The sequence below is a fragment of the Sinohyriopsis cumingii genome, chromosome 11 (assembly GCF_028554795.1).
Source record: "Sinohyriopsis cumingii isolate HCF-2022 chromosome 11, ASM2855479v2, whole genome shotgun sequence".
Taxonomy (NCBI): Eukaryota; Metazoa; Mollusca; class Bivalvia; order Unionida; family Unionidae; genus Sinohyriopsis; species Sinohyriopsis cumingii.
The window spans coordinates 4140304-4167500 of record NC_142971.1 but is presented as its reverse complement, the minus strand read 5'-3'; the positions used below and the strand labels follow the sequence as shown (position 1 = coordinate 4167500).

General features: G+C 38.8%; 1 protein-coding gene across 1 annotated transcript in view; it reads left to right on the top strand.

Moving 5' to 3' along the window:
• LOC149787541 (uncharacterized) overlaps positions 1-27197 on the top strand; it is a 591304-nt gene that overhangs the window by 201923 nt on the left and 362184 nt on the right. The window contains exons 48-53 of the mRNA XM_089975575.1: positions 90-262; positions 896-1099; positions 18240-18497; positions 21777-22095; positions 22846-23229; positions 25949-26100. Of these exons, the coding sequence (XP_089831701.1) occupies positions 90-262; positions 896-1099; positions 18240-18497; positions 21777-22095; positions 22846-23229; positions 25949-26100 (1490 nt within the window). The remainder of the gene's footprint in view (positions 1-89; positions 263-895; positions 1100-18239; positions 18498-21776; positions 22096-22845; positions 23230-25948; positions 26101-27197) is intronic.

Below are 27197 nucleotides of genomic sequence, written 5' to 3'. Positions count from 1 at the left end.
AAAAATGTTCATATGCATTTTTGAATAAAAATGGAGACAGAACAAAACCCTCATACAAAATGTGATAAAGATCTTAAATTTAATTTTAGGTGGCTGTGGTGGAGGCATTTTGGTTTTCAACCATGTCAACAGTACTGTAACTGTGGATGGTCGTCTCAGTGCTAATGGGGAAAATGGAGGGACCACTTCAGGAGGGGGTTCAGGAGGCAGTATCCATGTGATTTGCCATGAGTTTGATGGATCTAATACTGGAATTGTACAGGTAAATAAGAATGTGTATGATTTGGTAATTCTGCCATATTGAATGGAGGGGATATAGTGTTACTTATATACTAACCCTGATCACAGAGATATCTACAATATATTTAGGAGCCACAGTGGCAAAGTAGTTATTGTGCCAGACATGTGACCAAAAGGATGCAGAATTGAATCTTGCCATCAGTTCAGTCCTGGTTGCCTAACGTGATGTGTCTCTGGGCAAGACACTTTGCTCCAATTGCCTCTGTACTAAATAGCAGTGGTGCTGTGTCTTAGAAAACAAAACGAAAGCAAAACAAAACCTAGCCTATCTTTAGGTCTCAAGTTCGATTTTGGCTCATGAAATTTGTTTAAGACTCTTGTGTTTTGTAAACAAAATGATATTAATAAAAACCTAAGCAAAGATAACAGTTTGCTCTTTTTTGTCCAAATATTTATTGTGTCATAAATTTTGCGCAAAGTATAGAAAATGAACAGAAATGCCATAACTTTCAGAGCTATTATGGTAAAGTTTCAGATATAAAAATTGCATTCAGTCGTGATAAGCAAAGTCTCCGTTTACTGTATATGCAGTCATTTTACTGCTTGTTTGTCTTGTACTTTAAGACTTTACATTATATGCATATCTTTGCTTCAGGTCAGGGGTGGTTCAGGCAGAAATGGTGGTGCTGGTGGCCGTCTGGCAATTGAGTACAAAATCAAACATTTCATTGGAGATCTGCAGTCAGAAGGAGGTCAAGGGTTAAAGGGAGAAAATGGGGCCGCAGGAACCGTGTTCACAAAGGACCATGGCTCTGGAGGGACTAAGACCCTGATGATATATAACATGGGAGGGAAAGGGGTAGGTATTTGGAGATGTCTGTTTTCACTAAGACTTGGAACAAAGACAAATTATTTAAAATAGGCAATTATCAGACAAGAAATGTAGGATTTTATGAAAAGACAGCTCACAGAAAATAAGAATGGACAGTGGATTTTACCAGCTGATGGCTTTTTAATGAGGACTCAGCATTTTAATTGTTAGCTTCGCACTTTTGTATAAAAAGAGATTTCTACTGATCTATACTTCAGATTTATCCAATTGTTTGTAGGTCATTTGTAAGAAAATTTAAGGTTGAAAAAAATGATACTTCAGGATACATACAGAACCTTGAACACCTTGAAAGTGCTTGAATTTATGATGGCAAAATCTTGGTCATGGAATTTCTAAAAATGAGGATATGAACTAAAGAGCCCTTGAATATTTTTGGAAGGTCAGTAATGACTTGCATAATTTCTGAAACATTTGCAGTTGTGTTAACTGGTTACATTGATTGAAAACCAATTATGATTTATGAATAAATGTATGTAAATTAAGTCATCAAAAGCAGGTGCATTGATTGATCTATTGTTTGGTGTTTTAGAATGATAAAAACAATTAGAAGAAAAAATGATTTATGCCTTTGCATGACTTATGAGTTAGATACTTAATAATTACTATATTAGTCTTAGTCTCTGAAAGGTCATTGACTTTTTAACCTACAATGCTGTTATGAGTCCTGTTAATTAGCATATTTATCATTAATGTTTTTGTAAAAGGACATTTTCATGGGTACTTAAATTTGTAAATTGGGTAAGAGGTTCCCAATTAACTCCACATATAAATCTTTATCCATTTATTCTTTAAAGTTGAATGGTTTGTAACAACTATGAAATCTACCAATACTGATACAAAGGAAATACATGTGAGTTTACAGTATCCAAATAAGTAAAAGAAATAATAAAAATGTGCCACAACCAGCTGCATAGAAATTGTTTATTTCAAAAGATAGTTTCCTTTTGCTGTAACTTCTAAATATAGAATCTCTTTTATTGATTTCATTGCTTCTGATGACAATAACTATTTGCATATATCTTTATTAATTATCAGCAATCTACAATTTTCAAAAAAGGTAGTGATTCATTTTTGCTTTCCACATCCAACTATAATGTATTGCCTATGTATTTATATATTTTGATTTCTAGTGAAAAGCATAGAACCTTTCCAGTTGAATGTAATTTGCATGCACTGTTACACCATATAAATAAGGTCCATAAAATAATTGAGACTGAAAAATCAAAACCCGATCTCAAACAGTTGCCAAAATTACATGTATACTCTTCGGATTGACATATATGATTATTACACAGAAATGGTATAAATTTATTTGAAAACCCATTCGCATATAAGCCAACCTACAAAATGAATAGGTATAAACACTAAAAAGTGCGTGACCCTCATATATTCTGACCCACAAGTCTGAGACAACATCACAAGATGCACGCGATAAGTTCTAAATGCATTTAATAAGGCAAACTTACATTAGCAAAAATTACATGTATTCCTCTCTCGGGGTTGAAATATATGATTATTACACAGAAATGGTATAAATTTATTTGAAAAATCATGAAATTTATTTAATTTTCTGTTTTCTTATTGTTTCTACCTGATTCAGATTTGTGTATAACTTGATCGGGCAATGACAAGAATTGAGCATTTGCAAATTGCTGTAACACTACCTCTCCCTTTTGACTCAATTATTGTTTGTTTATGCATTATTGCAATAGACTTTTTTATATCAGTGCACCAGTAATTATGTTTTTATTTTGCATTGAAATTTAAATACTTAACTCATTAAAATGTGATCCCAGTATGACAACAATGAACAACAATAGGGTTTGATTCAATGATTGCAGTTAAGCTAGTGAGTGAATTTACATAATGGTGTCATTGCATATACATTGTAGGTTTGAACATGCACTGAATAAAGTACATTTAGTTGAATGAAGTACATCCCTTGGATTTGAATCATGGGCAAAACTGCACTAAACTTTAATGATATCTCTCCAAAATACAATAATGAAGTTTTAATAGTTTGAAAATTATGCTAACACTGTAAAGACTGAGTAGCAGCAGAGGGGGCGAATCGGACATTTTGTCCAATCGTTATTTTGCTTAATTATTACTTTCTGCACTCAGCGGATCCGGTGTAGTCAGCGCTGGTAAAAAAAAAAACGACGACGTCGTTGGGGGATCGTCGCGTCGTCATTTGGTTTAATTAATACCTTCTGCGCGCCGATCCCCAGCGTCGTCAGCGTCCGGTAAGCACATCGACGACCGCGTCGATGTCATTTCCCCCTCTGCTGCTAAGAAGTTATTTACAATGATCTTACAAACAGAGTGATCACTAACTCCTCCTCTTGTAGATCAATTAGGTTATTTGACTGATCGGTAAGTCTAAAATTAATTCTCGTTAAAAACCGATTATGGCATCGCATATAGACCGGATTAATCGGGCTCTCAACGATTAAAAATCCCGGAGGGGCTGTTGGTGAAAACGAATAAAGGATATATCCCTGTTGAGCTTGATTTGATTGCTTGGTATCCACCTGGTAACTCCCTTCGATAACATCACACACTAGATTGATTGCTATCACCGATGCAATATTTACGTTGTACGGGGCAATATGCCTACCACCATCTCCGTTATCGTGTTTGAGGAAATAAGTTGATGGACCGAGAAAATCATTAAGAGACTTTCTTAGTTCTGGCGCGTTGTATCCTGGAAACTTGAAATCGGGTAAATCGGCTTCTGTGATATTATACTCGGTTAGGAATTTTTGTTTACTACCATCGCTGTTATCGGATATTATTTTAACGACTCGTTCATTGATATATTCCATGTCTGATATAAGTTGATTTAACACCTCAACGTGTTTTCGTGCTTTTGTCTCCCGTAGCTGTTCTAGTTGTGATTGGTAAATACGATTAATCTCGGCAAACGCATCAGTGATATCACTTAAAATAAATGTTAATATGGCGACCGATTCAGTAGTTTCCTTATACTGAAAATACCACTGCATGATATTCTTGCTTTGAAATAAAAACCAACTGGGTGATAACGTGCTTTTTATAGTAGATAAATTATTTAGATACCGGGGGATAATTTCATGATACGATTTCACATTCGTGTGCAAGTCCGCGGGGATTTCCTTAGGCCATCCTAGTATGGTTCTTATTGAACTGTTATAAATATCAACCATATACCCCGGTGTGCTTATTTCAATCGTCGACGATAACGTCGGTTCATGAACCGTAATAGCGATTTTTGATTCCTTTCCTGTGATCGATTTTATCCTGCGTTGAAATTCCTTATTGATTTGTTCTATTTGGTATGACCCAGTTGGTATTGTAACCTCATTCCAGTCTGGGGTCCCATCGGGTTTATTTGTCCATGCAAAAACCAGCGAGTTATTAGGTTGTTGTCCGTTAAATGCGTCCGCTCGGATATTAGGCCAACTGTGATATACTCGCAATTTTGCCAGCGCTATTTCCTTTACTGGAACCGGCGATGGGAAGTTCACACTGAATTCTGGCTTCGTTGACGTTATCGATATCATATTTGTTTGTACCGGAGTGGTGTTCTCCGCGATCCGCTGAAGTAATTGAGACCCTTCGGGGTTCAGCGACATTATTATTATTCGTTGTCTTTAGTGTCTAATTTCAACAACTAGGTGGTTCCGGCTTCCAGTTGAAAATCCTCGATTTTTGACATCGCGGAGCTATACAACTGGACCATCGTGGAGAATTCAACATCGGATATGAACAAATTATCAATCGATAACGAGATCAACCCGGATAATTTCGAGTACGCGTCGGATACTATTTGATGTTTTACTGTATACTCGTTGAGTTTTTTCTGAAAACACGATGATATCTTCCTAGTGATTGCGTTGGCGACTCCAGCAATTGTTGTCATCGCGGAGACAGCGATTGGAACAGCGATCGGGGCTATCGTGGTCACCGTGGATAAAACGACGCCGGTACCGGCCACTATACCCGACACCGAGTACACGACCGCGTCGATGGCGGTTATTTTACGACGGTATTTTTTTATTTTTGCACGGTATTGTTCGGAAAGCGTTTTCAAATTCGCGGAGAATTCTTTTGCGGTATCGAATCGATATTGATGTGACGTCGGTGATACCTCTGATTCAATTACCCTGGTGGTCATTTTATTTTAAAAGAGCTAGTGTTTTTAATTACTTAGATTCGCTATAAATTCCACATACCATGTGATGTTTGCCCTAAATATATTACTATCAACGGCCTTAATCACAAACCGTTCAATTGTGTCCTTGTCTATAATTGTTGATATTGTATTGTTAAACCCGGATGAACTCGACGATGATATACTAAACTGCATCGCCGAAATCAATGTCAATCGATAAATACCCTTAACAGTTGCGGTGATATCTACTGTATTCTGTGTAGGAGTCCAATCGAATGATCCATGCTGAATTGTGTATACTGTGTTGATGATGTTCTTATGAGGGGTTTTTATTTTTTCGAGTTGCTCTGCCATTCTCGGTAGTTTGTCTTTAATCGATTCAACAATAAATTTGATTATTCCTATTTCCTGTCCATACGCAGTGATATCATTTATAGTTATTGTGATTTCATCCGGTTTGATATTTTTTTTACCAAAGAATTTATCAACGGCGCTATCAATCCTGTTAACATTTTTTCGTAACGAGGGTAAATTGGCCGACAGTATCGTAAACTCCGAAATAGTATTCTTTATTGTTATAATATTTGGTTCGGTTACCGGCGGGGTCCCAAAAAAACTATTGACAATGTCTTGCATTTCGCCGACGTTCGTTATTATCGACCTGAACTGTTCTACATGAAAGTTAAATTCACCACGTAAACCCCTTAACGAATTTGACATGGTTATATAACTGTCGACAAGTGTACTTATTTTTCCATTTATCATCGATATATCTTCACCCGGTTTGAGTCGTCCGTCGCTGGTATACAGCGCGATAGTGTCTTCGGCGGCATCACGCTGTCGTATTAAAACGTCATCCAGCGACACATTACTGGATTTCAATTTACCCTGGCGGTCTTGAAATACAACTATTTCGCCTGGGTCAACACTTGTTAAATTCAACGTATCAGCGATTTCATCCTCAATTAGTTTTTTTATGTCATCGGTGGCGGCCGTTTCCGTGGGTTTTTTTAGCGCCGAAACCGGTCGTCCCCAAATATCAATCATTATTATCTAATGTAATTGTCTCTAAATTTCCCACTAGTGTATTCGTTTACAACCACATGAGGTGGTTTTCGCGATGATGAAATCGCCGCGAGTACGTTCAATACCTCACGGCCACATATCGGTGGGTCACTTAACTGCTGTGTTGGCAGCGTGGAATAAAAAACCCGGGCTGAACACGTCCGGATATACCGCATGAACTCGTTTGGCGGGGCTAACCCGTATGAATCAAAATAGACGATCGCACGCGGATCAATCGCGTATGCAACCCAATGAGTTCCCGCTCCGGAGGACCCATCGAGGTTAATTATGCCGGTTTCAATATTCCTTGGTGCCGCCGGTAATTGATCCCTCATAAAAACACCTCTGAAGTTTTTTATCGCTAACGCGTTTGCGGCATCTATTAAATCAAAATTAGACATTGGAGTCATAGACTCAGGAGTCATTGACTCCCGAGTCAATAAACGGTTCCCGGTAGTCTTAGACCCTTTCCCGAGTACCATGAATACGGGGTTCCCGGTAGTCTTAGACCCTTTCCGGCCACGGGTCGTTTTTTTTTGTAGCCTTTCCCGGTTGCCTTCTTCAATGCCATTCCCGCCGCGGTACCAACGGCCCCCAACGCCGCCGCCTTAGCCACTGCTGGTGCGGCCGCGGCAATCAACGCTGGAATCGCAGCTAACAGCGGAAATATCCCACCGGTCTTTTCCATGTTTTTAATTGCTGCGGCGGAAAAATCTATTTGAACACCCTTTTTATTCTTCATCGCATCATTGAAATGTTTTATTTGACGCGCCGTCAACGATATCTTATGATTACCACCCGCCATCTGTGACGGCTTCAGCGTTATTGTGGTCCCGCATTGTTTAGCCGACTTTGATCGTAATTTCTTGACTTGACCATCAGTCAACTCTACACTGACGACACTATACGACATTTTATTGTAAACGCGTTTATGCTTTCAATTACATGTTTTCCACTGGCGCATCAACGATTCTCATTCGTCCACCAACGCCTTCTAGCAGCATTGATTTATCGCTGAGAATGACAGCAACCGCTCTATAATTGGCACCAGCCGGGGCTATACGAGCTCGGAAGTGTATATCAACGACGGATTGTCTCGTTAAATCAAGATGTTCCAGCGAAAAATAATAAATCGGATACAGGTTTTTAAAATCAAGTTGTGATATTTGCAAACCAGTGTCGACGTTTTGATCACGACCCATATACGACAGCAATCGATGATACACACGTGCGATATGGTTGTCGCCGTAATTAAGCTGTATATCCTCGGATGGTTCCTGTTGTCCGTTTATTCTCAGCGAAACCTCCATGACTCCTAATCGATCAAATATCATATGGCTGCGTTCTTGACTGCCCAATCGTTCCCTATTCTGTAGCGCTATGAATATATGACGCGGGGCTGAAACACCCTGTTTTGATGCCAAGTGCCATGTAAACGTATCGGCGACGTTATCCTCTTTAGCATCAGTTGTTACCGCTAGCCAACTCAACAACGATTTCCCTCCCTGTTCCATAAATGCTAACAATCGTGCTTCCGTGGTAACTGATGGAGTCAGCACCGGCATCCACAATGCCATTTTAGTTAAAACGACTTTACCGGCAGCGACGCCAGCAGCATGCCATATTGCATTGTTATCATCGCCCCTTCGCGTCAGCGCGATTGTATGCTTAGCCCCATAGACAACTTTTCTAACATTTCTGCAGAATCCAAATATGTGATGGAGTGGAATCGCGCATGAAAACTTTCGGCGTGGTCCTTGCAACATTCCTACTCGTGTTGCGAATCCCATATTGTAATTATCGTTAGTACTTTTTATGATATTGAAATTAGCGCCTGGTCTTGCTCTGCGGTCTGGGTTATTTGCTTCAGCCTGTGGGTCAGTTGCGGTATCTCTTTCCACTAGCACGTTAACGTACTGAAGATGGTCAGCGTTATCGGTGGAGTCCTTTGCGAACATTATAGATGGGCCCGCCGATCTTGTATAATCATCCGAGTATCTCGCCAACCCAATTATCGTCGTTGCAACATCAACCTCGCGTTCTATTGATTCAATTTCTCGCCCGTCAATAAGATATCTGGCGCTCTCAAATAACGCCATGATACCGTTGTTGACGAAGCCAACTCGAACACGATGGTCATCTGCGTATGGTGCATTATCGGCGGCATTTGTCACGAGTTCTCCCTCGATTTCGATAAACGCTTCACACGGCAGAAAGTATTTACTGGTATCTTGGACTTGAAGTTCAATTCGCGATCGTAGGTCGGGTTGCGCTGCATAATAAGAATAATATTGATAATCACGGACAGAATCATCCCTGCGCACTGGGGCGTCCATATCAAACGCGGGATCAGCGGTACGCGCAAACATTCTATTATTTATCATGTTGATGTTTTCAATTGCGATTTTTTCGTCGTAGACCACTTCCCGCTATCGCGTTCATGAGCGCGTTGGTTGCCGCATCGGCGGATGGCGAAGTCGCCAACGACTCTAATTTTTCTTCCACGGCGTTATTTATTACTTTACTGACATTTGCAGGCATCACTGTCGTTGATGGCATCACCGGTGGTTTCTGTTTTCTTTTTGAAAATCCCCTAGATTTCACCAACGACATTAGTTTGTCCCGCGCGGCTGAAAGCGCCTTTCCGGCAACATCTCCAATAGCACTAATTCCCTTATCACGAATAACATCAATAGCCTTCATTCCTAATTGTTTGGCTAACGGCGCTACTTTTGGAGCCATTCTTGTAAATAACCCCGCAATGGTGCTACCGAGACCATCTCCATAGTACGCGCGGTAAACAGGCAATCGCGAGTTTACCACGTAGACGAGTACTGGTTTATCGTGGTTGTAGTGTATGATCATCTTTATTATAAAAACACCGGTTTTTCAATTAATCATCCACGAGTTCGTCTATGAGCGTTCGATATGCATTAATGTCCATAATACCGCCTGCAAATAACCGCTTGCAAATATCAGCGGCCTCATTGATTATTTCCGTAGAGTTATTTCCGGCTCGTTTTCCTCCAATTAGTACCTCTAGCCGTGATATATCACTGAGAACACTGCCAGGACAGGTAACGCCGTAGGATTCTTTACCAACAGAGTATCCTTTTCCTTTTTTTGGTGTTATACTCTTAACTTCCTTGTGGAATTCATCGTAATCGGGATCACCACGATGTGGTAATGCTTCTTTATGTTTACTCGTTAAATACACTATTCTTGCCCAGTCCTTTAACGATTTTATATTTTTCTCGTAACCGCTATTGATATGCTTCTTATCTCGTATGCTCTTAGCAAAATTGTTGGCAGCAAAATTAATTAATTCTTCCCTGCTGCTGAAGCCTCTAATTTGATCTATTGTGCTCTTCTTGAGTATAACACGGGGTATATTCCCTTCTTTTTCCTCCGGTATTTCTTCTTCTGGTATTTCTTCTGGTATTTCTTCTTCTGGTTCTCTTGCGGTGGCGCCTAGTTCTTCCTCGTCGGCCATTGTAACATAAGGTTCTTGTGGTTCGGTTATAGCGAGTGGTGGTGGCCTCCGTGTTGTAGCAGCCGCTATTTTCGCAGGGAGTGTTTCTAAAGACCTTTTTGTTTGTTCGGTCTGAGCCGCTATCTTTTCAAGCGCATCGAGGACGGGTACAGTTGCCGCCGTAACATCTTTGGTCGCTTTAGTTACCGGGGCAAAGAGTTGTTCGCTTCCAACAGTAAAATCGGTTTGTAGTTGCTGCCGCGTTTGAAGTTGTTCTCGGACCCTGTCTCGTAACGGTATGAACTTTTTAAGCGCTGCTAGCCGCTCTCTGGCTAGCCGAGTAGTAAGTGATTCGCCTACCATTATTGCAATTGCGAAGCAATTTCTAATTTCTCGCCGGAGTTTTCGTCTATAATCCTTCTAATGTTTTTGATCTTACTAGAAATCTCCCGGCGTCGTTCATAAACACGTCCGAGTTTTTTTCGTATTATTTCAACGGCAGTAAATAGTCCAATGAATGCATTTGCGTCATTGTGGTACAAGTTTTCATTAATCGTATGTTGTAATCGTTTTATAAAAAAATACTCGCGGGCCAGGGTAAAACGCCCCCGTTTCGATTGTTCGTTAATAATCTCATAATCGGATAATATTTTTTCACTGTCGAGACCATCAGATAATTCAATTCCTTGATTTTTTAATTTCGAAATCTCGGCTAATATATTATTGATGTCTTCGATATTCATTATTCTTATAAAACATCTTGTTTTTAAATAAAAAAAAAATGAAACCCTCGTGTATCAATTCCGAGGTGTTCATACTTTGTTTTCTTCCGGAACAGACAATAACGTTTCACACTGTCATGGTGGCCTTGTCAGCGCCATAGGCGCTGGTGACCTTGTCACTCGCTAATTTCTGTTATATATGAAAATCGAATTCTATGCCCGGTCTTTTTTGAGATTGCTGTTTGACATACTCGTTCTGCAACAAATCGCACTGCGGGCATACAAATATCAAAATATTTTCCTGCCGCATTCATGGAGTGAAATGTTTTTTCCTCGTGTGTTGTTGTATCAAATGACTTTACGGGTTTTGCTTTCTTTGAGTATTTACCGGTTTGGCCTTTTTTGGTATTCTGACTTTGCGAGATAGCTTGCAAATTTATAAGAGAATTATCAGTCTTATTACTATTAATATGATCAATCACAAGCCCATTTTCGATTAATCCGTTGAATGCTTCAAATACCACCCTGTGAACAAGATAAATTTTTCCCCCGGCACCAAATATCAAATACCCGTGATTATTTACGGTACCAACCGGCTTCTTCAGTTTGCGGTTTCTAACAATGCCGTCGCGAGATGCCTCGTAATTGACGAGCAGGGGATGCGGCTGAAATTCTTGGTCCATTTGTATAATAATACTATTTGTCTAATTTATTATTTGGTTTAATTATGAATCTTTCAACGTAGTCTTGGGGGGTTTTGATGACGAAGTCAGCGGTGGGGTCAATGACGGCGTTTTTAATTCGTTTGTCATAATAGCGTTTTAACTCTCTGTATCGCTTTCCGCCACAATTAATACACAACTGCGATTTTCCTCTTACACCGACGTAGCAAACCAAGCACGGGAGGGGGCCAAGAGAGCCATTACGAACGCTTTGTAAATGATACCCGCAGAATTCACCTCTACATGATTTATTGCACGGGGTTGTCGACCCAATCATCAACCATTTGCAGTGATTCATTATACTATATTCTTTCATTTAAATACTTGTTTTAATTATATGGATGAGTTCGAGAGATTAGCAGTAATTAAGCCCTGGAAAAATATTAAATTCAATCTCGATAGAGTCCTCAAGGACACACCAAAAGCGTTAATAAACGATAGAACCCTGTTGAGTAAAATACGCGATTGTATCAATGAATTCAAGCGTGATGGCGCATCTCATAGTTGGTCAACATTTCGAATTGATGGCGTTGTTGATGCTACCATGAACGACAACCGCGCGGCAACGATAATATCACAACTTGACGGTAAAAGGTATTTCTTCAGAGTAAAATTCATTGTCCGGGTGGAATCAGGCGATTGGATCATACGTGATAAATTTGAACCAGTTCTCAGCGACATGAAAACAGTCATTGTTAGCCGCGACTCCAAGCCGGGGCTGTTAACCGGAATTGACAGACCATACTATGAACGAGCGTATCCTGAAACAGCAGTTGTTTATGGAATATACCCGTTAAATAAGAAACCTGATATCGGAAAACTGAAACCAATGAAACAGTCAACGGGGATAAATTGTGTAGCAGAACGAGTAATAGAGCATTTTACAAATGCGTGTCGAGGAAACAAATTGACTGATTTACGACGTAGCAAAATCAACCAGTGGGAACTAACCGTAAAAGAGCGTGGAGCGACCATCAGCGACATAGCGAGATTGGAAACGTCGTTGAGATTTCCAATAACCGTTACGACGATAACCGGTGAAGTATTATACGAATCAAAGTACAAATCGAAGGGAGCCCCAATCAAAATTATTGATCATAACGAACACGCATGGACGCCCGCGATCACAATATTTCCACGGGATAGAACAGTAAAGTATATACCCGAAGAATTCCTGGAAGAGAACCGGTTTCTCGCGGAGAGGAAACTATTTGATGCTATTGCCTACTTGTGTAAAAACGACCCTGTATCAGTGTGGTTACTTCGCAGCGCTGAAAACGACATGGATACCTTTGATCAGTTTGTAAGACCAAACGGCGAATTATATCGTACTGAAGCGTTTCACAACAGGATGAAAAAAACCGCCATGGAATTTGAAGAGCATGATGAACAACTGCTAACAAATTGTTTTACGATTCCATCGGTTGTAGCTCATGTTGCAGCAAGGAAAAATGCGTGGAGACCAACGCGCAAGGAATTTCTACCAGATGTACAATCCAGTTGTTTGGAATATTATCACGGTGGACTATGGAACACTGAATACAACCGCGACGCTATGATTTCCGTTGATATGGTTGCCTGTTATCCAGCGAGTTTTCTCGGGTATGGATCCGCCGCTGAGTATTTCAAACGATTTGGACACCCCAGACATGAAATGACTCGTGTTGCTATTAATGGACCACTGCCTGATTTTGATTTAACCGGATTCGCTCGCATAGTATCATTTGAGTTCGCGGCAGGACTTCATCGCTGTTGCTATATTTGGATCGGTAGACACATGGCTGAAAAGAAGTGGTTGCCAATAGCGCTGCTACGGTACATGATTGATTGTAGCATGCTTGTATCGTTGATTGTCAGTGACGCGATTATATCATACCGAGCGCAGACTGAAGTCTGGTTACCAGAACTGGAGCGTCTAGATAGCATAATTGACGAGTCCAAAAAACACATCGATGCCGACGAGGAATATATCATCGAATGGTCCAGGAGGATATTCAACCAACGAAACCGCGAGGCAAAAGATCTCGGTAGAAGAATAATTGGTAAGTTCACACAAGGTGGAAAAAACTGCGATTACAAACGATATTGCTCACGGCTGATTATAGATGACGCAGAATATGATTTCGTAATCAAGGACGCAGTGGCGAAAAATAGATACGTGAACTGCAAAACAGCTTTCTTGTCCAATGGAACAAGGTTGGGTACAGTTGTTACCTACAGCGATGGAGACAGCCCGGCGTATCCACATTTGAGGGCGTCTATGCTGGGTTACGCCGCTATCAATTTATTCTCGATGATAAATAAATTTCCCGATACCGCGGTTAGAGTAGCCGTTGATTCGTTTTATGTTGACGTAGCGTATAAGGAAAACGTAGCCGGGTTTACTAGTCCGGACGAGAGTTGGGGTACATGGAGAATTAAAAACGAAATACGACGCGATTATTCCCCGTCAGCAAATGTCATCGTTGAGAACAATTACTTACGCGGTGATAATTTATCAGAATGGTCTAATGCACCACCGTGTTCTGATCCAATTTGTAGATATAAAACAGTTTATTTAAGCGGCTGTGGCGGGTCAGGAAAGACGACTCGGGCAATTGAATTATTTCGAATGCGGGCAAGTATAATCGTGCTTACACCGACCCATAGACTAGCGCGAGAAATAAAACAACGAAATGTTGACGCCGTTACTTATCACAGCTTTTTTCGATACAGCGGCGGTGAGTGGACTCCTGATCGAATGGGGGAAAAATTTATTCCTGAAGTTATCATCTGGGATGAGATATGTACTGTTTCGTTAGATACTTTACGAATGTTTCTTGAGTGGTTGCTGCTCGCGAATACAGCGGTAATCATGTGTGGGGACCATGGCCAACCACCACCATTTGTCGGCGAGGGTCCACATGATTGGTTGAGCGGGTTCGTAGACTATTATGAAGAAACCGATACTGATTACCGAGCACTTGATGAACAACTGCGCGAGGTTAAAAAACTAATCAGATTACAGCCGGATAGAATTCAGTGTGAAATAATCCGCGAGGTGATTCCGGAAACGCCGTTAAATGAATTCTGGGAAACATGGAGACCAAACGATTTGATTGTAGCGAGTAGAAAGATAGTCAGAGACACACTTCAGCGGAAGTTGTTTGCGTTGCATAAGGAAAAGTTTCCAACGCGTCCAGTGCCGTTATGTTATAGACCCGCGGATACACGGCGGCAGAACATTGAAGTTGAAATCCCGGGCCGGACAGAAAAACAAATTCTCGTGCTGAATGATATTGTGCTCGTTGATATCAGCGTCGTCGAGGACGCGCTACGTGCTGATAAATCCCCGTGGACGCTAGGATACGCAACAACAATACATTCCTCGCAGGGACTAACCATCACGGACACAATTGTTTGGATGGTTGATAATCGCATCGAATGGTCGAATCTAGTCTATCTTGCAGTGTCCCGAGTACGGAGAATAAATCAGCTTCGAAGAATTGTTGTTGACGAAGTCAGTGACGGAGTCACCAACGACAACGACATTATCGATGCAAGCGTCATTGATAGAAAACTCTCGGGTTACCGCCAACAGGATAAAAAAAAACAGCGGCGTTTTGATATTGATGCCGAATTAATAATTGCGTTACGACAACAACAGAATAATCACTGCGCGAGTTGTAATTGTGTAATGCGCTGGCGTTATTCGGATAAAGACGCTCGCCAATTTACCGTGGACAGAATCGATAACAGTCTCGGTCATGTTAAAAACAATGTGAGGTTGACATGTCTTGAGTGCAATAGACGCAACGGCACTAGTTAAGACCACGCGGGGGTAATTGAGTATTGTCAGGTATCACTTGTAGTTGCTCGCGTGTAAATCCGCACTGAGGAGCAGTTGAATCCAGTCTGTAGATCGGTGGTCTACCAGTTGATCGTGTTATCGTTGATATGTTATGTGTGGTAACACTCCAAATAGGATCAGTAGCTCTTTTTTTACCGCCTTCAAGCTCTCCTGGTTCATATAGATATCTAACAGTGACATCGCCAAGAATCGGCTTGGAAACGCTATTTATTTTTGATTTTCCGGGTATATACTCGTATTTAATCGCGTCGCTGGGCTTCATGTTGATTGCTCGGGTAATCTCGTTATTTAACGCTGCAATTACGCCTGGCAACCTTTTAACCCATTCACGAGATCGTTTTTCTTGGATGAATTCCTTCGCGTATTGATATCCAAATAACCGTTCAGCGAGAGTCCGATTGAATCGTTCAACAATTGCCTGATCACGATGTAGCGCAGTATGACCTCGTCGTATCGCGACGCTATGATGTTTCAGCGTTGATAAAACAGCGCCGCGAAATTCACTACCGGGATCAACTTGTAATAGATTTGGCCAGCGCAGAGGGCCTCTTCGATAAATTCTTTCAAATGCAGCGGCTACTTCAGTTGCCGACTTTGTTTTTAACGGCTGCGCTTGTTTGTATCGACTCGCAACATCAACTACGGTTAGCGCGTATTTGTAACCGTTGTCATGCGGCAGAAATAATATATCAGCCTGATGAACTTCATTAGGTACGCTGACATCAAAGCGCGAGAAGTTGATTTGTTTAGGCGGTGGTAGATAGATTTGCCATATAGCCTGTTTGGATAACCAATTAGCCGCAGTGGTCTTTGTTACCTTTGCAGCGCTTGCAAGCTTACCAATTGCGGCCTTCCCCTTCCAGTATCCTCTCGGAGAATAATAGATGGATTCCATGTTGTTATTAATTACCAGCACCCATCATTAATTTACCTTTCATAGCCGATTTTACCAACCATGAGGCCAATTTTTCTTTGACGGATTTATCAGGAATAGCATTTAATGCGTGAATTAATTTTACATCCGCGATATGACGCTGTTGCAGATCGCTACTTTTGTAAGCAACATCATGAGCATGACACGCCTTATCGATAGCGTTTATTGGATACTCACCGGGTTTGGGCTGATTTTGATCATCGAGTCTAATATCTAATCGTGTTCCGGGGCCACAGTAGCTATATCCTGGGAGGTGTTTTTCTCCTGGATACTTTGCCCACGGTGTTCCGGGGAGTTTTGCCAATTTGGCTGCGATGTCACCTCCTCGCTTTTTTTTAAAACATCTCCGGGTCTAATAGAAATAAATCTAAATTTCTTTGTACCGCATTGTACACACTTGCCAGTAAGCGCCGATCTGTTATTTCTTGTTGTAGTGGTTGTCATATCATTTGTGCCAGTACGTACTCTACACTTCACACAATATAGATCCATAATTTATGTATAGAGATATGAATATAATTGATTTTTCGGCGACTAAAACAAGAGAACCAGTTAAGCATGTTGCAGCGTTACCAAACTCGATCCGGATGATTATCATCGGACCATCTGGATCCGGCAAGACGCAATTGTTACTCAATTTAATAATGAGATGGATGAAGTGGGATAAGTTGTATTTGGTTGCTCCTAGCGTAGATGATCAACGATGCTACGAGGTGTTGAAAGATTTCAACGAGAATGCATCAGCGATCGCTAAAAAAAATGTCATCGAGTTTATTACAGATATCAATGATGCACCGGGTATTGATGATATTGATGGCGACGTTAACAATCTAGTCGTGTACGATGATGTTATGTTAGACAATCAAAAAAACCCAGCTAGGATATTTTCCAGAGGCAGGCATAAAAACACTGACGTGATATATGTCACTCAACGATACACTCAGATTCCAAAAGTAATTAGAGACAACTGTAATATTTTTGCTGTGTTCAACAGCGTTGATACACACACGCTACGAAATATTTGGCAGACATGGTGTGGCGGTGACATGGACTTTAATGGTTTTCGAAACTTTTTTAGTCATGCTCAGTCGACCCCACATGGATTCGTAACGATAAATTTACATGATCCTCGGACACGATATCGTATCGGACTTGACCAAATATTCGGTTAGTTGTAAGTAATTTTCATTGTAAATAACCACTTAGCAGCAGAGGGGGCGATGACATCGACGCGGTCGTCGATGTGCTTACCGGACGCTGACGACGCTGGGGATCGGCGCGCAGAAGGTGTTAATTAAACCAAATGACGACGCGACGATCCCCCAACGACGTCGTCGTTTTTTTTTTTACCAGCGCTGACTACACCGGATCCGCTGAGTGCAGAAAGTAATAATTAAGCAAAATAACGATTGGACAAAATGTCCGATTCGCCCCCTCTGCTGCTGTAGTTTGCTTTGATATAAGCAGCCTTACACCCCATTTCACAAAATTATGGTAATGTTATGGAGTGAAAATCTATTACGTATCAAAAGTATTGGTATAGTTGCTGGTCAAAATTCCCTCTTAGCCAGTTTGAGGATTTTAATGATTAACTAGCCTGTTTTGCTGTTGGAAAACTGCTGGAAAACAAAAGACAAATCTTCCAATTATAAACAAAAAAGACTCCAAAAGATCCAGCTTTCCGTTGTGTGGAAAATTATGATTTTGTTCAGAAAAAAGACAAAAGTAAAAGTTTTTGCAAATAATTGAGATCTGCAATCACATATGGTCACCACATAAAGAACAGAAAAACTTTCAAATTAATTCTTCTTAAAAACAGTTAAACAAATTTCAACCTAGAAAAAGCATTATGGTATGAAGGACTATTACATTATACAAATAATGTTGATCTGCTGTCAAGTATGGTCACCATTACTAAAAATAGAAGAAATGGCCTTTTAAAAATATTTCAACAGAAAGTGACCAGATGTGACAGAAGACATTCTGGCCTTTCACATTGTTATTGATGATTCATCATCAGATATGTCCAGAGTTACTAGCAATAGGAAAACCTTTAGAACAGAATTTGACCAAATTTGGCAAAAGCACTATGATATAAAGGCCTTTCAAGTTATGCAATGACTGTTTTGTGATAATTTTAGTTAAATTTCAGATCACTGTTTGAAACCATTATGTGATTGTTGTAGAACCGCAAAACCAAGATCACACTGCCTGAGAAGAAAACACAAGACTATGACATGGACATAATGGACCTGGGAGACTATGCTCAAGTGGGACTACTGGCTACAGACTCTGCAGGAAACCCCAGCAGTGGATCTCGAGCTCTCAAACTGACCCATGTCCAGGGAGACCACACAGCTACCATACATGTGGAGAAAGGGATGAAGCTCAATATTGACTTTAATGCTTCAGCTGTTCTCTCCTTCAACATTGTGCTGTATGAGGTATGTCTTTCATTCAAAATTTCCAATTACTTTAATTTCCATGTTTTATTTATTTAAAAATTTAATTAGTAATGATGTCGTGATTTCTTTGAGTTGAACTTTGCATATCCTGCAGTCACATACTTTAAATACAATTTTTTATTTTGCTAAGCAATTGTAAAACTGAAAACACAGTTTAAAGTTCACAAGTTTGCTCTATTCCCATGAGAGCTCATGTTTTTTGTACTCACGAGGAATACATTTCATTGGACATCTAATAATAGGGAGTTTTAAATTTGAAGTGATCTTTTATGTTATATAATGGATATTGACTTGAGCATTAGGGTGGAGTACTATAAAGTAAAAGCATAAACTTGGTGCAAAAGGTGTTAATCAACCTTTCGTAAAAGAAAAAGTAAAGTAGTATTTGTACAGTTTTCGAGGCTTTGCAACTATGTAATATTATATGTATTGCATAGTCTTCATTGAAACTAGGAAATGTCGATAATCATCTGATAACGGTATAGATAAATTGGCATCTCTTTTTCTCACTCTCAACCTCTAAAGAGCATGCTTGCAGGGATCTTACACAGTAGACCTACTGCTTATTACAGAATCTTAACATGAAACAAACACTTCAGAAAATTCAAATGGACTTATTTCAAGTACATTTGGCTTAATGAATCCTTTTTTTTTTCAAATCTATCAGTACTCTATTATCAGAATCTCCAGATGCATTTGTACAGGTGCATTCATCTCCTTATTTCTGTTGCAGTTCATGCAATATGGTCATATTACATTCAGTTTTATTGCACTCTGCAGTGAAAAGAATCGTAATGAACAATAAACGTCAAAGAATTTACAACAAAATTGCATTCATATTTGACTGATGTAAAACAATATTGCACAAGTTCCAATAGTTAATCCAAGCATGAGCACAGCTGGATCAGGTCAAGTGTTGGGGTGGTGGTCCCAAAGGTTAATGTGTCTATTTACTCAAAGTGTGCATAATACCCAATAAAAATGTGCAAGAATAAAATGATTACTCAAATTTAAAGTGACAAGTGACTGTACATTTGTGTGTATGTACTTTTTTAGTGGGGTGGGGGTGGGGTAGGGACCCTGATCTGGCCCTGATATGTTCTCATTAATACCTTGTACTATTTCTTCTGACATCCAATCACAGAATTATAGAAGTGTGATTTAATCTTGAGATTTGTATTATTAAAAAGAACCATACCAGTCCTTTTCTTATTTGAAATAAATTTATCATGTGAGGAATGTAATAACAAAAAGTATCCTGGTCAGAAAATACAATCTATCCCCATAAATTAAATGATCAGTCCCTTCAGTAGATGTGTGGTTAAAATTGAATAAGTATGTATATCCAGCCTCATGACTGGGTCATTACATGAATTGTAAATTCAGAATTTACTTGGGTTTTTTTGGTGTTTTTTTTTTTTTAAACAAAAGTGGCTGTCACCTTGAATTTAATTGTCTAAACCTTAGAGGATTATTTTTCATAAACAGTAGGATAAATTTACATTGTTAATGGAGAAGATCATTACAGTGTGCTGCTTGTCAAGGCGGTGGGTAAGTTTTGTTCAGATTTCTTTGATTAAAGTAAAAGTGTAAACATACTGCAAAATAGTTGATGAACCTTCTCTAAATGTAGACAGAACAGACAAGAGACTTTTTTCTATTTTTTTTTAAATTTAGATCACTTAATTCTTGAAATGGTATCTGATTGTAAATCATGCATGATGTTTGGGTATTTCCATTGGTGGTCATTATCCATCAGCTATTAAAATGTCAGTCAGAAAAATTTCCGTTGTCATCCTGACTGGACCATAATTTCAGCTACAAGTATTAAGTGCAATGTGCCAAGTCATTTGTGTGATAGAAATGTACATTTTGCAAACTGAAATTTACTTCTTCTGGTGCTAACATTTTATAACAGTGTTTAAAATTGTCACAGCCTTGATTTCTGCTGAACATCTGCTGAAGCCAAGTCTTTATTAGGGAAGAGACCATTTCAGTTTCTAAAGGGGGGGGGATGCTTAAAAACTATTGTCTTATTCTGATTTGTTGTGTAAAAAAGAACACTATGCCATTCCTTGCTTTAACTGAAACAAACTTATCTTGTGATAAATAAAATAAAAATAATACCACAGTTAGAAATAATAAGTTAGCCTCATAAAAGTAAATGGCCATTCCCATACAGTACATGTGCATTCAAAAATGAACAAGTTGGTAGTTGTGTACATATGCATTCAAGCTCATAACAGGGCTTAAGGACTTACATGTGGTTTGCATTTAAGTGATAATTCAGTGTTTTCTTTTTTGTTGTTTGTATTTTTAAGAAGAAGTTTCTGCTGTATGGAATTTAATTGTCCGTTCCTCAGAGGATTACTTTTCATATTTAAAAAGTAGGGTAAGTTCAAGAGATGCACAATAAGGTGGGCCTCTCACCAAGTCAGCGTGTAAGTTTTCTAAATGAACAACAAGACTTTTCAGATTCATTTCTAATTGTCCATATATATAACCAAAATAAAGATCACTGATTGTTGATATGATATTTGATTGTTAATCACTCATGACATGTTGGTGTTTCCCTGTGTGGTCTTCACTGATAGGCTGTTCAAATGTCAATCAAAAATGCCAATTAGCCGCTCCACAGTGGACATGCCATCAGCATGCCAGTCGAGATGCTGTGTTGGTTTGTTAGTATTTTATTGCTCCATCATGGAGCAAAAGTGGAGGGATTAGGTCCCCCTGCTGTGATGCATGGTGTTCTGATATTACATGTGAGCTGTACTGTAGCAGAGAATGTGATAGTGTCTTACATGATTCATTTATGGAAGAATTGACATCTTAAGAATAGATAGATAGAACATGTCTACATGGGAAAAAATACCTCAGTACAATGTTTCCTCTGTATAATACAGGTTCATGAGAATGTCCTGCATTATAAGTGAGGTGAATTTATACTGAGGTATGTTTAACAAGGTTGTGTCCTGATAGTACAGAACATAGCAGGTCATTATGTCCTATTTTAATTGGTTCTCATTTACCAAGAACAAATATTAAATTAAATGAATTAATTAGCAAGAACAAAGCCATGTTTATCCAATTCATGACCATGCCACATCAGATATGGGCAGTAATATATTCCTGGGCTTATTGGTGTGGAATTAGTGTAATAAAGTTGCATATCACAAAGACATTAATTTAAACTTTAAAATACAAGCTTCTATGTTGATGACAGCTATTTTAATATATTTTGTTATCTGTATGTAGGAGGCCTCTGTAAACCTTCCCTATGACACCTACCTCAGAGACAGTAGTGTGACTCTCTACGGTGGTGTAGTAGAGAGTCTGAACACCCTGAACATCTCCCTGAATGGGGCCTTTATTCTATATCCCCCAGCCAGGCTAAACAAAACCCAGTCTGACAGATCCAGCACTTTATACCTAAACAGTATCTCAATATTAGATGGAGGGGTCTTCCGCTATGAGGGAACACCACAGAACAACGATGAACTGAGAATTATCCTAGATGGAGGCCTTGTTATTAGAGGGGGAGGAGAACTACATGCAAATAAGTTACACTTAACAGGTAAAGTTTGAAATAGCACTGAATCATATATCTAATTTTTTAAATTTGCAGTAGAGTTTTGCTATAATAGAATGTACAATTCATATCTTGGATATTGATTCTGTCAGTTCATTTGCTTTGGTAACAATCCATGGTTTCCAGTGTGCTTCATAATCTCTTATTATACCAGTTTGTGGATTAATTTTGTAGAAGAGATTAATGATTGTAATTGAATTGCAACTACTTATTAATCAGACTTCTTTTTTTAAGATTCCATGACTATTGAAGAGAGACATAGAAGAAGTACTAACGTTTAATTTAACTGTAACTGTTATTTTATACCTTTAGATGTAGGAAAAAGCAATTTTTATTTTCTCATCTGCTACTGGAACAATTTTTGCTGTTATAACAAACGTTAAATCCCTTTTGATAGAGTACTTCCTCTTTAAAGCTGACAGTTGTTTCTTTCTTGAATCAATCATCCCCCTGCAGGCTTGGAATGTAAATGATGAAAATAAATCAACCTTGCCAAATTTAGGTCAGTTTGACCTAATTTGTGCACTTCAATGAGTTCATATTTTCCTCTGTGCCAATCAATATTTGTGCATCTGTTGTGAGGGGATTAGTGTTTTTGAGTATAAGCCTATTTTAGGATAAAGTCTTGGTACATCTAAAGGTTGAAGTTACAATAATTTTGTGCCTGTGATTATTTCTGACAATTTCTGTTTATTATTTTACAGGTTCTGAAAATTTCCATTTATTATTTTACAGCTGTGAACATTACAATTGATACTGAAGGTTTGGTAAATGTATCTAATCAAGGCTGGCCTCCAAACATTGGTCCTGGGGCAGGAGTTTCACACTCCCAGGGCAGTTCAGGAGGCTCCCATGGAGGATTAGGTGGAATGGGCTCTGGTGTAAGCAATGCAGGGCTGGCCTATGGAAAGCTCCACAGTCCCATGGAGTATGGCAGTGGTGGTGGAGCTGGCTTCACAGTAAAAGATTCTGGCCTTGGGGGTGGAGTTGTGTACATGGAAGCCAGAGACGTGTTTGAGATGGATGGAATCATCATGGCAGATGGAGCTGATGCCGAGTCAAATGATGTTGGAGGAGGAAGTGGAGGAAGTATCCTCCTGAAAGCTGGCAGTTTCATTGGTCAGTAACTGGGCCTGTCTCATTGGTATTTAAATATAGATTGTAATTCACTGAAGATTGAAGTGCCAGGTAGAGAGCAATTCAGTCAAAATAGTCACATCCATTTATGTCATTTCAGCCAAATATATAAGAGAAAGTGAAGCTGAATTCCTTTTTGAGGTGACATACTTTCCCCCTTTCTTAGCTCATTGAATGCTCATCCATCTCTTTTCAGTTCAAAGAGACATGTAAAACAGTTTAAACATAGCATTTTGAGCTTTTTAATCAACTTTTGTGTCATTTAAACAAGTATGTTAGGAATTTCATTTCCATCTGCAATATTCCCCCAGAAAATTCACAAATGAAGCAAGTAGTGGGTGCCTTGTTTTTATGGCCATGAAAGTTTCTTTGTATTTCATAAAACTTTCTTGTATATTTCCTATTTTATAGCTTGAATCAATGCAGTACCATGAAAAATGTGTTAAATTGTTCATTTTGACCATGAACTAGTCATGAAATTCATGGAAAACTAATAATGAAATGTCATGACCAGTTCATGATCAGAATGGGCAATTAAATATGCATGTTTTTCACGCTTTTACCCATGATCAAACCACGCTTTAAAACGTAACGAGAAAACACAATCTCTAGGTTAACTTTACAGAGGTGATACAATATCATGAAGGAGCGTGATCAAACAACAACAACACATTGGAGTGTAACTAAATTAAATATAATTGTGCCATGATTAGTACCACAGACAGTCAGAGTACCTTGTTTTCTGTCTGTCTTTATAAACTGTTTTCAGAAACCAAAGTTTGCTTGCCAAGCTGATATATTTTGTGTCTTGCTATTTTTGGCATCATTTTAAAAGAATTTGATTAATGCACTGTTGTTTATAGACAAAGTTGAAGTTCAGCAAATGAAAAGGAAAGAGAGACTTATTGGGGAGTCATGGTAGGTAGAATATCATCTAAGGGTCAGGGATTTGATGTCTACCAGGATAGCCTTGGTCAGCTGCCTTGGTGTTTACTTGGAAAGACACTTGGCTCCTATTTCCTTGGCATTATACAGCCAGTAGTGTCAACAAGCTCCTCAGTTTCAAGCCCAGAGGAGTAAATTGTAGCGAGTAAAGCTTTTTGCAATGTGTCCATTATTAGCAGGTCTTGTTTTTGTGAGGTCAAGAAGTAGGACACTTATTAATTAATTGATCAGTAGTAATATTATCATTATTATTTTAGTAAAGTATTTGACCCAGTTCAAAGCATATTTCTTTTTATATTAAGTCATCGTGTTCTTAACTGATGCCTTGTACCACTATGTTCTTGGATCAAGTTACATTTCACTTATCTGTCATCAAGTTACATTTCACTTATCTGTCATCAAGTTACATTTCACTTATCTGTCATCAAGTCTACACCTTATGTAGAACATATAATATCATATATGTTTCTTACTGACTATATCCATTGTACCCTTGGGTCATGCCTCAGGTTCAGGTCATTGGGTCAAGAGGTTATGCCCTTAGATGTATTGGCATCTTGTCTCAGGGATATATTCGTTTCTTAAAATACAATTCTTATTATTTTCCTTCAATTATACATGCTGACTTGTTATTGATGCATAAATGATCTTTCAGACCAGTTATTGTACAGTAATAATTGTCTTTAAATATGTAGTCAGGAGAAAAGACACTATGTATTGCATCGTCCAAATGCCATACATACATACATACATACATACGTACATACATACATACATACATACATACATACATACATACATACATACATACATACATACGTACATACATACATACATACATACATACATACATACATATAATTTTCATGTTATCTTTACTTTTATTTTATTTAGAAACAAACTCAAAGGATACTTTATCAGATTTTTAATAAATCATGGAGATCACCATGGAGATATTATTGTATCTGCTTTGTGTCTTGAACCTCAAACACATTTTTTAAAAAGGCCTCAAATTTTAAAATTTAATTTTACTTTTAAATATGTGATGTTTTTGTTGAAAGTTAATAATTCATTGATTTAATAACAAACTGTGTATTTATGCAAGTATCTGAGCTCAGAAATTTAGTTCAATTTGTCATTTATTTGACCTGATAAATACATTATGCTAATGACCATCAGGGACTTTGCATTGAAATTTGGCAGATGACTACAAGTCTTGAATGTTTTGTTTGCCAGAAATATTGTTTTAAAATGGAAATTACCAGCCATCTTAAAGTTTTAATTGCCTTTAGTAACATTGGCGATTGTCGAAGCCAGGATACAAGTGGATGAAAGGAACAGTAGGCAGACTTTTCTATATTTCGTAATGAAAAACATACCAAGAGGGTGTACAGGAGTCAGAATTTGGGACTTGTGACAAAATATAATGTAGGAAAAGTTTCCAAGGTTTGTAAAGTGGCTGCAACACATTGCTATAGCAAACGTGCACCCAAATGGATGGAAAAAAAGTTAGTCACTGTCTGAAAAGACTGATAACTGCAACAAAATATCTGCAGCAGTCTACTTAACCGTATTATAATTTTAGTGTTTTCTTCTAGATCACATACATTTTAACTACAGTACTGATCAGTCACATGACTAATGTCTTCACTTGGGATCATGAGGCATTTGTAGAGGAAGTGAGTATAGTACTTCGTTTGCAGATTTGATTAGGTGAAGAAAAACAGTGATTAATTTTTGTCCTTTGTTTATCTAGGAACTGGGAAAGTGTCTGCCAGTGGAGGAGCTGGGTCATGTGTGCCTAACTGTGCACAATGTGACAGAGAAAGAAGATGTCTTCAGTGTCAGCAATATTACTACTGGCAGTCATACAGATGCTCCACCAGTCCAATACAGACACCACCACTGGTAAAATATTAATTATACCTTAGTCATACAGATGCTCCACCAGTCCAATAGAGACACCACCACTGGTAAAATATTAATTATACCTTAGTCATACAGATGCTCCACCAGTCCAATACAGACACCACCACTGGTAAAATATTAATTATACCTTAGTCATACAGATGCTCCACCAGTCCAATAGAGACACCACCACTGGTAAAATATTAATTATACCTTAGTCATACAGATGCTCCACCAGTCCAATAGAGACACCACCACTGGTAAAATATTAATTATACCTTAGTCATACAGATGCTCCACCAGTCCAATACAGACACACCACTGGTAAAATATTAATTATACCTTAGTCATACAGATGCTCCACCAGTCCAATACAGACACCACCACTGGTAAAATATTAATTATACCTTAGTCATACAGATGCTCCACCAGTCCAATACAGACACACCACTGGTAAAATATTAATTATACCTTAGTCATACAGATGCTCCACCAGTCCAATAGAGACACCACCACTGGTAAAATATTAATTATACCTTAGTCATACAGATGCTCCACCAGTCCAATACAGACACACCACTGGTAAAATATTAATTATACCTTAGTCATACAGATGCTCCACCAGTCCAATAGAGACACCACCACTGGTAAAATATTAATTATACCTTAGTCATACAGATGCTCCACCAGTCCAATAGAGACACACCACTGGTAAAATATTAATTATACCTTAGTCATACAGATGCTCCACCAGTCCAATAGAGACACCACCACTGGTAAAATATTAATTATACCTTAGTCATAGAGATGCTCCACCAGTCCAATAGAGACACCACCACTGGTAAAATATTAATTATACCTTAGTCATACAGATGCTCCACCAGTCCAATAGAGACACCACCACTGGTAAAATATTAATTATACCTTAGTCATACAGATGCTCCACCAGTCCAATAGAGACACCACCACTGGTAAAATATTAATTATACCTTAGTCATACAGATGCTCCACCAGTCCAATAGAGACACCACCACTGGTAAAATATTAATTATACCTTAGTCATACAGATGCTCCACCAGTCCAATACAGACACACCA